Source organism: Carassius gibelio, chromosome B18 (genome assembly GCF_023724105.1).
Source record: "Carassius gibelio isolate Cgi1373 ecotype wild population from Czech Republic chromosome B18, carGib1.2-hapl.c, whole genome shotgun sequence".
Taxonomy (NCBI): domain Eukaryota; kingdom Metazoa; phylum Chordata; class Actinopteri; order Cypriniformes; family Cyprinidae; genus Carassius; species Carassius gibelio.
Window position 1 is genome coordinate 15691812 of NC_068413.1, and position 16882 is coordinate 15708693.

The 16882-nt window shown below is 37.1% G+C and overlaps 1 protein-coding gene across 4 annotated transcripts in view; it reads right to left on the reverse strand.

The window, feature by feature from the left end:
- LOC127977820 (voltage-gated potassium channel subunit beta-1-like) overlaps window positions 1–16882 on the reverse strand; it is a 133081-nt gene that overhangs the window by 82302 nt on the left and 33897 nt on the right. The window contains exon 1 of one of the 4 annotated variants that reach the window (XM_052582960.1): window positions 11773–12838. The exons of the other annotated variants lie outside the window; for them this stretch is intronic. Coding sequence (XP_052438920.1) covers window positions 11773–11984 — 212 coding nt within the window. The 5' untranslated portion in view covers window positions 11985–12838. Of the gene's footprint in view, window positions 1–11772; window positions 12839–16882 lie in introns of those variants that run through there. 4 annotated transcript variants of the gene reach the window in all.

Sequence of the window (16882 nt, forward strand, 5' to 3'; positions counted from 1 at the left end):
TGTAAGCATTAAACATGACCACTCTGATTAAAACAACCAATCTAATCTCCTGAAATAAGACTCTAATATAGGTCTGGATGAGTAATCGATAAGTAATTGAAACCGGATTTCAGAACCTCCTACATTGGTTATTTCGTTTTTTTAATCATGATATGATATGACCTAAAATCGATACTTTGCACAAAGTTGCCAGATTCACGAAACCAAACAAGCCAAATTGCTATTCAAAACTAGACCAACAGCCCAACCATATTTTACCAGACTTTTTATGCTAAGGGCAATCGCTTTATTAAAAAAACAGAAGAAAAAAAGACAAAAAAAAAAGCAGCCCAAACTGGCAACCCTGACTTTCCCCTTAAAGACATAATGCCATTTTTTCTAGTCACATGACTCCACCCAGACTCAGTGGCATGGAAGCAACATAGAACTAAAATGCAGAGTCATCTAGATCAGCATAAAAAAATGTTTTTTCATATTTTTTAATATAAAAAATATCCTTATTTACACTAAGACAGAAATGTGAAATTTTTTCACGAGACGTTTTCATTTCAAGAAATGTGATCTTTGACATAAATTGTTCTAAATACTCAATAAATTAACATAAATAGTTTGTATCATTCAATTGTAAAAAAAAAAAAAAAAAGAGATAAGAAATGCACTCTTTCATTAGATCAAATTTCCCACCTTTAATATTTACATTACAAGCCTTGTCAGTGAGCTATGAATCCAAATAAATAAATTAAATAATCTTAATCAAGGTAAAATGTTCAATTAATCAATATTTCGATTTTAGGTCATATCATCCAGCCCTACTCCAACAACCCCAAATCATTTCAAAACTGTATACTTCATGTACAATCTAAGCTCTTGAAAGACCATGCAGTTATTTGGTAAACAATATGAGGCTATTAAACCAAATGGAACTGAACCATGGTTATACCACTCAGATTTATGATTATTTAAATGACTATTTGTTGAAGAACAGTAGTGAAACGTTTTTTTTTTTTTATTATTATTATTATTAAAGTTATGTTGTTTCTTTTTCCCCTCCTCCAAAAGGATGACATGAATCATGCAATTTACCAGTGAAAGTCAATGGTAACCAAATGTTTGGTAATTAACATTCTTCAAAATTTCCACAGAAGAAAGAAAGACATGTTTGGAATAAAATTAGGTTGAGTAAATGATGGTAGATTTACCATTTTTGGGTGAACTATCCCTTCAAGACACATTTCCATTTTTGAAGGAGGCAATAATGTGAAACTAACCAGTAAAATTACAAAGTGAGATGCCTCAAAGTCTAAATGTTGTCATGGAAACTACTCAGGCTAATTTAAGGTTTTAGCTTCAGGGCCATTGGAGGCCACAAGCAACAAGATGTTCTTCATTTACACTTTGTAAATGACAGTCAACAAATGACTCCCCTGCTTCAAGTTATCTCTAGTCAATTCAAATGATACTTTAATGGATAAAGTGTGTAACTTTGTACTCAAAGCTCTAGAGTAAAAAATACATCAGCTGCTGGTGTGCCCTAGAGCGGCCACCAGAGGACACTGTGTTTTGTGTGAGCACATGGCATGTTGTGTGTTTGTTGGTGCCATGTGATCTCCTGTCTCACTGTCTGACCCCATCCTTCTTGTGATCTCATTATTGTTTCAGTTATCTCACCTATTGTGCCTCATTACCTGCCCTACCTATTCTCCTTGTGTTTGCAGTGCTGTGTTGGTTTGTTGTCATTCATGTTGTTGGTTGTGTTTCTCCTGGCTGTCTTGCTCTGCTTTGTTTTATTTTTTAATAGTCTTTGTTTAATAAAATTCCTTTTATATGCTAGCCTGGCTGTCTTGCATTTGGGTTCTGTCTGCTACTCGTGACAGAATGAACCAACCCGTTTGGAACCTAGCAGTCAGCCAGTGCTAGTATGGGTATATTTTTGTACCTCTTCCTGTCATGCAGGAAGCAGCCTCTCAAGATCTTTTCCTCACCATAAAATGGCAATTATGCCACCAGAACAATTTTTTTTTGGGGTCTGGGGGGTTTGGTCAAGGCCTCCTTGATACTGTTGAGGGATTGGTTTTTAAAGAGTTTACCATCATCCTCTGCTTCCTCTCTGGACTGGATGACCCTTTTGATTGGAAAGAGCTGGGGCATTTAAATTCCTGGACTTACTGGAGGTGGTCGACTACTGTTGCAAGGGAATGAAGAGGAAACTGCTGCAGGATGAGTGGCTTCCTCTCACTGTTCTTCCCACCTCCCAGTCTGTGCCTATTCCTGGGTCAACTCATTCTTGGAGAAGAAGAGTTCCTACTCTGTTTCCACGGTTTGTGATCCCAAGCTCTGCTTTGCAGGCCACACTTAGGCTTCCAGCCTTGTTGGCCCAGGAGCCTGGCTCAGAACCCGCTCCAGTCTGGAAGCACACAGATTCCACTACAGAGCCCGCTCCAGGCCAGGAGCCCTCAGAGTTCACTCCATAGCCTGCTCCATTCCAGGAGCTTTCAGAGCCTGCTTCAGTTTCTCCCCTGGCGGCAGCTTCTGCTACAGAACCTCCCAAGGTGACGACATCCACTTCAGCTCCTCTCAAGTGGTGGTTCTTTGCTCTGTCCTGGTGGGCTTCAGCTCCACCTGCTCTGCACTGTTGAAATTCCTTTGACATTTGGAGGAGCATCTTGAATCCGCTCCTTAAGGGAGGGGGTATTCTGCTGGTGTGCCCTACTTGATCTCCTTGTGTTTGCAGTCTTATGTTGGTTCGTTGTTGTTCATGTCGTTGATTGTGGTTCTCCTGGCCGTTCATGTGTGCCAATTAAGTTTTCCCCTGCTTTGTTTTACTTTGTGTGTCTTTGTTTAATAAAAGTTTTTTTTTTGTGCTAGCCTGGCTGTCTTGTATTTGGGTCCTATCTGCTACTCTTGACAGTTTAATTATGATTCTAATAAAATAATATAATACAATTATAATATAATAAATTTATGAGCAATTCCAAACATTTCAGCCGGATGTTTGTACTCATTTTTGTCTTCACACATGGTTAATGTTTTCTAAAAAAGGTTACAGCCATCATTAAGATCTTCATATTGTAACAAATTCTGAGAGCTGCTTTGTTATGGTCCAAAAAATAATTGGGTTTTGTGATGATAGGCGAATTTCAACTGGATTAGCCTCGATCTTGACGCACAATCCTATTATCTGCCATCCTTAAAGTATGTGTGCATACTTTGGTTAGACTATGTGAGCGTGCATTTAATTATTTATTCATCAGCTTGACTCTTGATGCAAGTTTGGGTGATTGTCTTGGTGCCTCTTATTGTCTTTGCCTCAGTGCTGCAGTCAGGTGAGGTCAGGTGACTCAGTGATCTCATGCAGAAAATAAGACCCCAGTGGCAAGCAGTTTGCACCAAATACCGATACACCAAGAGAGAGATTTGATGAAGTATGAAACAATGTTGACTTAATGAAAACTGCAGTTAACAGATGTTAAATAAACCCAGACTTTATGTGTACAAGTATTTATGATTAGAAAACTGATCTAGAAATTAGTTGTTCTGTAAAATAAAATATGAAAGTATTCAGTATCAAGAAGAGGAGTCAAGAAATACCCACATGTAATATAATTAATTAAAACTTTAACCTCGGCTATAAAGCAACATCAAAACTGCATGACTATATTGGGAAGAATAGGTAGCCAGAGCTCTTGGTTGTTAATTGAATAATATAACATTAGTGTGTGTACTTTTGACCTAATTTTTTAAACCTAATTTTTTAAACCTACTTTTGGATAAATAAGAAATAGATTGTTCTATGTATTGGGGAGTCTTATGCTGCCAGGTAACAGCTAAGTTTCCTTCTACTGTTTACTGTGGTCTAGCAGAGCAGTGTGTTCTGCCTGCCTTCGCAGCAGCGGACTTATTATACAGTATGTACATTCATATTCTAATAAATATTTTGTTTATCTCCAAGAGTTATCATGACTGAACTGATATTGGAGTTAAATGGAGTTGTTGTTGGTCAACTGTTTTGAAGCCCTGCAAATTTATTTAGATATTTGTACACTACCATTCAAAAGACTGGGGTCGGTAAGGTTTTTAATGCTTTTGAAAACGTTCTATCATAGCTTATGCTGTTAATTAAAATACCCTGTTCTAATCTAGCCTATCCTAATCTAATCTCAACCCCAATTTCCAAAAAGCTGGGACATTTTCTAAAATGCGATAAGACTCAAAAATCGGTGATGTTAATTTTTTTTTTACATTTATTTGATTGACAAAAGTACCTAGAAAAGATTTCAAAAGACATCATTTTGATGGCAGTTATGTGTCTGTACAATCCCAATACATGTAAATGGTATCTTTGCACATATTCCATTCACCTACCATGACAGATGTTTGTTTTTCCTAAGAACAAGCTAAAATGTGGAATCATCTGATAACAGCACACATTCCACACATTCTTTTTGCCTGTCTGAGATGAGCTCTGGCCCAAAGAACCCGGTGGCATCGCTGCATTGAATGGATGTATAGCTTTGTCTTTGCATTACAGAGAATATAATTTATGGCAGAATAGTAAATGAGAGTAATTTTCTGAAGTACTTTTGAGCATGTGGCTATATATTAACACCGCAGCATGATGGTTTCTTACTGAGGGCTCAAAGGTTATATACATTGACCTGAGGTTTCCTGCCTTATAATACGTGTACTGAGATTTCTCTGGATTCCCTGGATCTTTTGACAATATTATGCATGGTAGTTTGTAAAAGTAGTAAATTATTTGCAATTTTGCATTGAGAAAATTGATTTTTGATTTGTTTGGAACTTATCTCATTTGTAAAAATACATTTAAGATGGTCATTGAAAACATTGGAAACCTTTTCTTTGTACTTTTGTCAATTAAGGAACAATTAAAGTGAATTAACAAATCACGGATTCTTGATTTCATAGAATTGACAATTTATGACAAGTTTGACAAGTTTAATGTTCAAACAAATTTTAAAAGTTCTAAACTGAACTGTCAATCAAAACAGCCAGTAGGTTACTTACAGATGAAAAGTTCTAATCCTTAGGGCCCTATTTTAACGATCAAAACGCAAAGTGTAAAGCGCACGGTACAGGCGCACCCAGGAGCATGGTCTAAATGGGTTATTCCTATTCTCTTAATGAGTAATGGGTGTTTTTGGGGGCGTAACATGCAATAAACCAATCAGAGTCTCATCTTCTATTCCCTTTAATAGCCAGTTACGCTCGTGCCATGACGGATTTGCTATTTACATGGCGGAATTTCGGAAGCGCAAAGACAGAACGTGACTCAGAGATGATACATGTGATGGCTATCCATTATGACATGTAGGCATATATATATATATATATATATATATATATATGTGTGTGTGTGTGTGTGTATGTGTGTGTGTGTGTTTGTGTGTGTGTGTGTGTGTGTGTGTGTAAAGCCTATTTATTTAGCCTACAAAAAAAATTCATTGCAATCCTTTAATTTTTTATATTTGGCATGTTTGTGTGCTGCTGTGCATCCATGTGTTTAATAGGCAGCGTGTACGCTCTTTAAATAACAAAGAAAAAACATTGCGCCAGACTTTATTTTCAGCTCCTTAAAATAGTATTGTGCCAGCAACGCGCCTGAACACACCTCTTTTTTAGACCAGCACTGGGAAAATGCGAACAGACTGGAATGAAATTAGCAAACACACTTGCGTTGCACCTTGCGACGCATTGCGACGGGTGTATTATAGGGCCTTTAAAATCTACCAGCAAAATACTTTGTTTTTGTTAAACCCCTTTACATTCTAAAGATACCTTCATTTTCATTCACGGATGTTAAAGATGCTTAATGAAACTTTTGGGTGAATTTCATCACTGTGACCTTTCAGTCTGATCTCCTGCTTTGAGATCTTCACAGAGAAGCTCTTCATTCCCTCCCTATAAATCCCTGTAAAGGTCAGCCATGACAAATGGAATATTCATACCCGAATATTTTTTTTTTTTCTATTTACCATTTCCTCAGGGTCAGTTCAGACACATAATGGATCAATCTATGTTTACCTGTTCTCTATTCATGCTACATTACAGGATCCATTTCAAAGGTTGCCTCAAAAGCTATTAAACCTCTTTGACTTGTAAGTGGTTTCCAGAGAATTATTGGTCACGATTGGCCGCTTCCTCTCATTCTTAATTTACCATTTCAAATTGGCCACTGTTTGATCAAGCTGGACCTGGTCTGGGAGCTGATTTTAACTTCACTGAGCTATCATAGAAAGGTTTTAACTCTAAAGTGCCAGATGTAGATGTTCATCCAGTATTTTTAGCCAGCAGTTCATGTTCAAGATTGGTGATGAACGTTTAAAAGGAGTTACTGTGGAGAGAAAAAATGGGTCTAATGGGTCTCCAGGGTTTCTATTGCAGCACTAAACATAAAAACACAATGAAGCACACTGACCTCTGATGTTTCCCATGAGTGAGCACGTATGAGCGTGTGTAATGAGAGCATTATTAGAAAGCTTCCTCATTTTCAGCTCCCTGTCAGGCCTTTACAATGAAGTTGTGATGGACATGCAGAGCTATACGTATAACATCTAGAAACCCAATCTTTCTCTATCTGCTGCTCACTCATACACTGTATGTTGCATCAGTACGCGCTCCTGCACTTTTAATGCTGTCCTGACAGGCTGTCAACGACACAGAGATCACTATCAACACAGATACAGAGAAAAGAGAGAGAGGGGGGGAGGAGACAGAAGCAATCATACATCATTGCTCTGTGTAGTAGATATGAAGACATTGGATCTGGGGGGGAATTTTTATTTATTTTTATTGAAAGCTAGCAATAATTATAGGAACCTTGATCAGAAGTCAGTTTAAGAATGGGTGTTAACAAGCTCCCACAGGATGAACAACAGTTTAGGCTTTTAGAGGTATACAGTTTGCATTGTTGTCCAGGGGACTATTATTTTTAGAGATTCAAAATATACATGGTTATCGCCCCATATTAGAGAGCTTTTTATGTTGGATATGTAATTTCATATTTAAATGGATATTCAATATGAAACTTAAAGTTAACTTTTAAATAATTGAATAACCCTGTTAAATGTAATCATTATCAAATCTTAAGATCAATATATACTTTCAAATTATACATAATAATGCTATAGTGCCTACATTTGATTGACTAATACTTTATTGATCCTTTACAGGAAATGTATTTATTTTTTATTTTTTTACAGCAGCTTCAACACACAAAACACAGCACCACCCATAAAAAAACAAGTCATTTATTAATTAATTTGTATCACTTAATTTGTATATTTAGATAAAGTTATAGAATTTTAATACTGGCTATTTATCAGTTATCAGCCAGAAGATAAACTAATATATATAAACTATCACCTTAAAGGTGCCATAGAATGCAAAAAAAGAAAAAAAAAAACACTTTTATAAGTTGTTTGAACACAGTTGTGTGGCAACATTGTGTGAAAGAAACCAGCATATAACGGTAAAAAATCCACCCCCTCATTGTTTTATGATTACAAAAAATCATAAACAGTCTCTCCACACTAGCAGTTCCAGGTTTCTCAATATTACGACAAAGTCGGTGAAAGTCCCACCCATTTGTGATGCTCTCTGCCCTATTAGCATATACACAGCCCTGGTTGAGAAGCAGCGGTCCGCCATTACTGTTCTCTTTCTGTAGCTGCTGGAGATACAATGCCAGCGCCAAAGAGTGTTGCGTGTCGGGATGCACCAACGAACATAGGAGTCTCCATAGACTGAGAGTGAGTTCAGTTCTCTCTTGTTGCTAAAGCTAACATTGTCTCTGTATGTTTTCACTTATGCTGCCTTCACGTGCTACTAGAATGATTGTAAATAGGAATGTGGCAGTTAAAAACCATTTGGAAGCAATGTGAGGATCAGTAACACGGTCACCGCAAGCATGAGCTCTTGAAGCTCCACACTCTTCTGAGAAGGGAGGCGGGAGCATCAGCTCATTTTCATTTAAAGGAGACATACAGATAAACAGCTCATACCCTAAAAGTGGCAATTTCAACAAGCTACAAAAAAAATTCTGTTGGGTATTTTGAGATAAAACTTAACATACACACTCACAAATAGAGAGAACAATAAAAAAATATATATCAATGTGTTAAATGGGACCTTTAACATATCTTCTAGAAGTTCCATATCTATAAAATATACCTGTGTTAACTACAACCATTAAAAAATGTTAACTGAAATAATTTTTTAAATAAAGTAATGTATATTACAGATGAAAAAAAAATAGAACATAATAATAATAATACAAATAAAATTACTCAAATAAAAATAAAGCTAAATATTTAAGAGAAACTAATAATAATATTAAAACACACTGAATTTGGAATTAACACTGATATATATATATATATATATATATATATATATATATATATATATATATATATATATATATATATATTATTTTTTTTTTTTTTTTTTTTTTTTTATTAAGAATAAAACTAAATAAAAAATAAAAATAACACTGCTGTGCAACCCTACTACAGTAAGTTGGGTTCTCAAGCACTTGGATGCAACAACAAATGTTTTTCAACTTCAAACATTAAACACTTATTAAAATTAAGTAACAACAACACTAGCTTGTGACTGATTACAGTGTTATTTTTTATCAGTACCTTGTGGTGCAATTCATCAGCCAGAAGTTGTATCAACACTGTACATTGAGAACTTTGAGTTCAGGGGAAGAACAACTCAACACTCTGTCTGGAGAGGATTAGAGGGCGACACACAGGACATGTTCTTCCTTTCAAACAGCTACATGCAATGCAACCAAATGGAACAGAACACAGGGGTGTAGGGAGGTGTTCTTTACACCAGGATGTGCTGTAAAGAGGAGACTATGCAGTGGCATAGTGTCTGGTAATGGAGAAGCATATGGGCCCAGGCAGTTTGGGGGCCCGCCGAACCAGGGGCAATTATTATTTGAAACTTGGTAACAAATAGAGCCCTGCATGCGCCTGGCCCTTGTAGACAGTGAGTTGATCATAATGTTTGATCAATTTAGCCTTTTCAAATCAACACGACTTGACTAAAATAAACAGACATAAAACACTTCATGCATTTCACAGTATTCATTTAAACATTTCACCTAGATAGATGAGCGCTGTTGGGCGCATATCCAATCATTTGTGCAGGGTGTGGAAGCTAAAGCACGCTTTGCAGCGCACCAGCAGGATCACTTGCATTTAGATTTATTTTTAATAATAGAGGAAACTTAAAAATATGCCATAATTTTTGCTCATAAAGGTAAGAGTATACATCATTTAGAACTGCAAAGGGTCTACTTTTATTTGTGTGCACTCACTATATCAACAAAACGTTGTGCTTTTGTAAAATAAGGAAAACAACAGGATGTAATTTCTGTCTTGAGCAGGAGCGCTTCACAGACATGATAAATATATCTATAGAATGCTATAAAATTATTATTTTAAATCAAAATAATTTAAATTGAAAACAAAAACTCTTTCATTATGTAATCTGTAAAGATGTTGTAAATAAAACAGCTTGTGAATAGTCATGATTCACATAATGTTATTTATCTCAGAAAAATCAACAATATTTAAGTTAACCAAATTAGAGCCCATAAAATTTTGGGGGATGGCATAAAAAAAAAATAATAATATATATATATATATATTGCATAAGGGTCTGGGGCTGACTTAATTTGCCACTTAGACTACCATCTCATATCTCATACATACAGTAGATTAAATAATGGCAGAGAATGACCCACCAACCCCAATGTACTTAGTTCAGTACTTTAGTTATCTATCGAGTACTCAGGCAGACAAAATGACCAAAATATCTATCTCTAGAAATGACAGGGCTGGTCTGAGGTCAACAATCCCTGGGGAGTGACTTTAAAGGATTAGAAGAAGGAACAAAAGAGAAGACATTACAGCCTGTATACTGTCAGATACACACCACCAAACTCACCACACACACACACACACACTTGTTAAAAAATGGGTACATCTGCTATACACAGGTACTTATAGCAATCAAATACAAACAACAACAACAAAATGTCTGTTTGGTTGGGTTCAATGGCTGCTTGAGCTTATTTCTAGAGAATGTCATCTCAGATTCATAAGACAAGACAAGACAAGACAAGAAACACAAGATAGGATAAGATAAGATAAGATAAGATAAGATAAGATAAGATAAGACAAATACAACGTAATATTAACGAATAATCAATATTACTAATTATATTTTCCTTCCTAATACACCTTCCTGATCTTACTGGGCCTGGTTCAGTGCATGCTTTTTTCAAAAACAAATGCTTTTCTTCATAATTCTTTCATCAAAATGTAATACCTTGCCAAAAGTCAAATTTTCCAATCTACTGTAATAAACCCTGTCGGGTTCAACCCCCTGTCACTTCTCACATTCCAATCAATTCCCAATGGATAAAATCGAGTCATGCCCTTAATTTTTCTCATTGTATATCCTTTCACTTGGACATTTTCATTAATTTTCATACTTATGTGTACCAAAGTTTACATTCGTTGAACTCGATTCACAATTTTTTTTTTTTACCTTTGTAGTTGTAGCTTGTCACAGTAGCAGTACCCATAAAGGGACAACTCTGTTCCACTAAAATATGCATATTAGTACCTCAGAGTAATAATATGTAACCTTATAGGTGCTACGATTAGCTTGTTGGGGTAAATAAGGTACAGTATAAGCATGAAGGAACTGCCCAAGTGACAATATGGTACAATTAACCCTAGAGGACAATTGTGTAGCATAAAGATTGAGCAATAGATCTAAAAAGCACAAATTAACCTCTTCACTTTGTGCAAAAGTCCAAATATCAAAGCTGCAGTGTTTGCTATGTTGCAAGAAAATAAAGTGCATAGTACATTTATTATTATTATTATTTGTAAATTATTAAAATCAGAAACCCTAGAGCCATCACCATTTCAGGGTAACAAAGTAATTAAGCCTAGCATGACCACTGCTTTAACATTCTGTGTGTGATGTGCTGATACAGGACATCAGGCGAAAGACTCTAATGTGGTCCACATAACATTTGCATTTAGAAACGTTTATTCTGCAATTAGGCACCTGCGCACACTCGCACAGCACATCCCACCAGAGTCCAGAACATGTGCAGAAGAGAAGGTAGAAAATACCCTAAAATCACTGAAAATATTGCATCAAATCAAGCAACATCACAAATAGAAAAGGATCATGGATAATCAAAGAACAAAACACCTACAATTGTGCTCTACTAGAACGGAGAGGGGAAACACTCCAAAGAATCAACTCTCTGGATATTCCCAGCATGTAATGAAGCGTCAATCTGAGAACTGTGCATCCTTGAATGTAAATATCGAATAGCAAAAAATTATGGTTTGTTTGTCCTGAGGAACTCAGTGCTAACAGAGCGAGCTCAGCTAACAAAGATGAACGGAGCAAAGAGATCAAGAGTGGGTCAAACCCATATATCATACTGATGAAACACTCTATCTGTGATGAACAGTAACATCTTTTAAGTGATGGACAGTGACAAATATATCACCTGGACCAAAAATTCATACAAAACATCATGTCAAAGCAAGCAGCTAATACTGATCTTCTGATCTCAAAAGAGTTTGAGAGGATCCAGTTTTCCATTCACCATTCCAGCAAGAGAAAAAGCCACAGGTGAAGGGATCACTGGAAGGACGAAATGGAAATGAAGGAAAGTGGTTAAGGAGGGAGAGAGAGACATACCGGTACTTCATGCCGGTGAGCTTGCCGGTGGACTCTTTGAGGGAGATGTGGTGGCGTGGGGTAAAAGAGCCGAAGCTCCGGGCGATGATGGCGACTGTGCGGAACTTTGCCCGTGCCGCGTTCACCACGTTGGGGCTGGTGGTGTTCGTTTTTCCATGGTCCCCATTTCGACCCTTCAGGTTGTGGTCTGTGCAAGCGATGGAGACCTGCATGCTGGATGAGGTGGATGAAGAAGATACAGTCTACAACACAGAGAGGACACACTGAGGGATCATGCAGGGGTCACAGTCCCGACCTTCCTCCCTGATCCCGTCTTGTGAATACAGTCAAAGCAGCAGCAGGGAAACCGCATCAATTATTGAGCACAAGGAAAAAGGAGACGCCTGCACAGTCCAAAAGTTGTGTTGCTCCTTGTCCAAGACGTTCCCTCGTGAAAAATACAACTATTAAGGCTGCATCGGGGTCAGTGAGCCACAGAACGAGAGCTGCAGAACTGTCCGGAGGTGGAGAGGAGATTCCCGTGGCACTGAGAGGATCCTTGCATGGTCAGCCACAAAAAGCCCGCCTGCTGAAGGGGGGAGGAGAGGAGGAGGAAAGGAGGGAGCGATGTCAAGATCGGACAGCATAAATCCACAGCTCTGCTGACACTTCTCTCCTCTCTTCTGAGGTCCTCCTCTTTTCTTACACTCTCTCTCACACACATTCATTCACTTCCTACAGCTGATGATAATTCAAGCTTTTAATGAGCTTCTGACCTGCTTTTTCTTTCTCTGTTTCCCTGTTTTTTCCTCTCTTTTCTCTTTAGATCTGGTTTTTTTTTTTTTTTTTGGTGAGCTCAGCAGTGATGCTTCATCTGCGCTACAGCTCTGGGGGAATGAGCAGTAGGTAGTCGTCCACGTCTGTTTAAAGCGCTCTCTACCTCCCTTTATCTGCCTCGCTCTCTTTCTTTTCCAGCGTATCGCGCTCTTGCTCCACTGCTGTGGAGTGTAATATCTGTGACACAGACCGAGTGCAATGTTTCGTGCACCTGTGCACACATGAGTTCAACACTCTTTCAGCGCTAAGCATGAAACCAACAAATGCTAAATTGAAAGCCGTTAAAAGATATTTTGAAGGTAACATTGAGGTTAAAAACATATTCAAGCCCTTTTAAGGTGAAGTATGTAATTTTAGGTTAAAATACTTTCATGTATCACAGCTTAATATGCAAAACCCACTAAAAAATAAGATATTTGATGGCTGATTACTACTAGGACTGGGTACCAAAACCCTTTATGATTGTTACCACTTTCAGTGCCTTACTTAAATGCCTGAGCTGTCAGCTGAGATATTCACCCACTGGTGCTCTGAAACGCATGTAAGGAGCATCATCACTGCACAATGATTGGTAGTTAAATTATACTGCAATCTTAAGTAATACTGCATTCAACGCAATTTCGGAAAGCTCTGATAATACAAATCCAACATATTTGTTGTAACGTTAGCGTCCATGTTGTTTTCACATTCCGATGTAATTTCCTGGAACGTCATGAGTTCTATTAGTCCTGTGATGCATATGTGGAGTTTCTGCACAAGTGCACCCTCTGTTGTCCAGTATGATTGAAACAGACATTATATATGAAAAATAAAACTTCTCTTAAAAGAAATGTGACTCAGATACAAGATAATTAATGTTTTTCTCCAGTGTACCATTTTTTGGTTTTGTTTTTAGTATCGGTTCAGGCACCGGTACCATTTTATCATGTATCAATTTGGCACTGGTATCAAAAAACCCAAACAAAAACCAACCCTAATTACAACTTACTACAATGCATTGTGGCATTATCAAAACATTGGTCTGTTTGTTTGAATATCCCAACCAGCAACACTGACTCAACCAACATTGTCAGTTTAAGGTAGAATTATATGTTTGTTCAATCAACTGCAGATGGGAGGTTTGTTTAGGAAAATAAAAATAAATATTCCCTTCATCCGAATCCATCTACTTCCATACTATATGTATTATGAGAAAAGCAGTGTGGGTAAGTGAAAATTCAGAATCCTCAATATAATAGCAAACAAATAAATAAAAACAGTAAAAAATAAAATATACCTGTATATATAAAATAAATAAAAAGTAAAAAGATTTGATAAAAAAAAAAAAAAAAAAAATGTTGACTAATGTAAGGTCACCTGACAATGTCAGCATGGTAAATGTATTAAATTCAAAATTAAAAAAATAAATATATGCATTTAGCAGATGCTTTTATCCAAAGCGACTCACAGTGCATTCAGGCTATCAATTTTTACATATCATGTGTTCCCGGGGAATCGAACCCCCAACCTTGTGCTTGCTTGCATGCTAGCGCAGTGCTCTACCAGTTCTTTTATCGTACATGTACTGTAAAATAAAGTAGACCCACACTGTTTTTCAATGTGACTAACCTTAAAACAATACATTTATCGCTTCAGTGTCTAATTTATTTGGTGTTATGTAGATATTTGTGTAAAGGGGGTATATTCAGCACAACACAAACCTACAGACCTACACACACATATATAATCAAACAAACAGCCAACATCCACATTTGAGACAAATGAAAGGAGACACGACAGTCTCTGTTATTAATTCTAGTGTATTAGCTACTTTGAGACGGTTGACACTATTCTGACCTCATTTAAATTCATTACAAATCAACTGACATCAGCTTGAGTGCTGGAGTGCTAATTGAAGCTCCCGATCTGGAATCACTCTAATATATGACTCCCCAGTGCCTGTACAGTATTCTTAGCATTACCTAAAGATCTTCGGGGACAATGTCTCCCTTGTAAAACTGGATGTTACTGCTGAGCTTGTGAGCATCCCGACAGCCAGTTAAGTACTCCCTGCCAAAATGCCTTCAACTGCAATCTCCAGCCCTCTTCCGCCTCTTATGAGTAAATTTACTAATTGACAAGAGATCACACTCTTGGTTTCACATGATTGTGAAAATTTTATGACTCTTACCACTCGCCCGAAGTTTCTAATTAAACCAGGAAGCTCTTCAAGAGGATACTAAGAAACACAGTACTTGCCTGTGTCTATGGAAACCACAGCGAGTGGAATAAGTTTCATTTAAAATGTTTCCACAAAAGGCTTTTTTGTTTTTCACATTAGCAGCAGTTACATCTGTTGTATTGCTCCGTAATAGTCAGCTAAGCTTCAAACTGTCCCTAGGTTTCTCACCCACTCTTTCTTCTTCAGAATCAAGCATTAACTGCTAAACATTTATTGCGATTAACATGTGAACTAGTGCCATGACAGCCCATCTAATTTCTCCCATCCAATTTTTGCCACCCACACGAATCACAGAACAATTACTGCACAGGCCAGCAACCTCAACTGTGTCCCTTTTTTTTCTGGATCGTTCTTTGGGCCGTACGACACCCTTTTGAGCCATTTTGGCACTCGCATATGAGCGTTGGCTCCAATGTTTCTGCATGTGATAAATGGTAATAGCAGGACATATTTGAAGAGGGGCACAATTACAGATGAAGCACATTAACCACTCATGCTGTGGACCACTGTATTCAAAAATTCAGTTAAAATGCTGCGACTCTCCTGATGAGCTGCACTCCACAGACCATTTCACACCATAAATACTCAATCAGTAGCTGAGCGTCCAGGTGTACGTGAGTCAGAGGACTTCTTTTGAGTGGTGTGGAGGTGGTGGTGATCGACCAATCACTGAAAGATGTGAAACACAATAGTGTTTGATTTGCATCAGAACCTGTCCGCCAATGATGATAATTACTATGCAGGCAATAGAGATGGCATCAGAGACATGGCAACACAGTATGACGAGATCCCTCTGTCCTCTCCCTGACCTCAACAGCACTGACATATTTGATCTCTCTGCTAATGTGACTGGGGAAAGACTTTTTTTTCACTGGAGAATAAAAACTTAAGCTTGAGTTCTGATTGGTTGAAAATGCATGTTAAAAAAATTTACTTATGGGAAAGATTGAGATGTTAGTTTACAGAAATTTTCCCACAGGAAAAGCCATTTATTTGCCATGGAGCTTTTTTTGTCTATAATGTTTATACTTTGGCAAATATACAGTGTTTACGAGATGTATTTGGTTACCACACTAAAACAACGTTGTTGCAAGTGGAATTTACATTAATTATTTTATTTTATTATTATAAATTTTTTCAGTAAATCACAAAATTATTTTCCTCAGTTTTAAAAGATAAATCAAACTTCAAACTTTTGAATAATTCTGACAAAGTGTACACTTGCATCTAAAAGTTTGCCCCCTTTTTTTGTAATGGCTGCTTTCCTATCACAGGAATAAATTACAGTTTAACGTATATTAAAACATAAAACTATTATTTTAAATTGTAATAACATAAAAAAAAAATATTACTGTGCTTTTGATCAAATAAACTGATTTAATGTGGTGCTCATTTGTGTTAAACAATAATAACATTTAAGTGTGACTTAAGTGTCCAAATACTTCTAGAACAATGCATTTGCACAAGAAATCATTGAATATGGATGCTCAAAACACACAAATGACTATTTCGTTTCCACTCTGTCGCCAGCATCTTTGGTTGTAGTCACCTTGATCTCATTTATTAGAATGGATTAGGAATCTTAGCCAGTTTCTTTCTCAAGGTTGTTACAGCCATGCAGACAAGCCAAGACCTTGCACAGAGACACAACTAACAGAATGTGAATGTGACATAAGTCTAAAATGACAGCAAGGTCAGCGATAACCTGCCCTGTTTCTTGTGCATTTAAGGAAAGTGAATGTAGAACTCGTGCAATCATGAACCACTCATGCAGCATATCAGGTTTATACTAGTAAAGCAGTTATTTTTTTGAATACTTGACCAATACAAAACATTGACATGTTGTTTATATGTATGTCAGTGAACTATATGCATGACAGTTTCACCTGAGTGGCAAATAACCCTTACAGGGCCACCATTACATAACCTTGGATGCCATCATTATCCCTGGTGTCTGAAAAGCCTATTTATTTCCAGACACCCATACCTCACTGCTTGACTAAACTAATGAGATTATGGAGTACATTTTGAAGCTTGAATAATTAAAAACTCCTGGTATGATCCCAAAGGCCG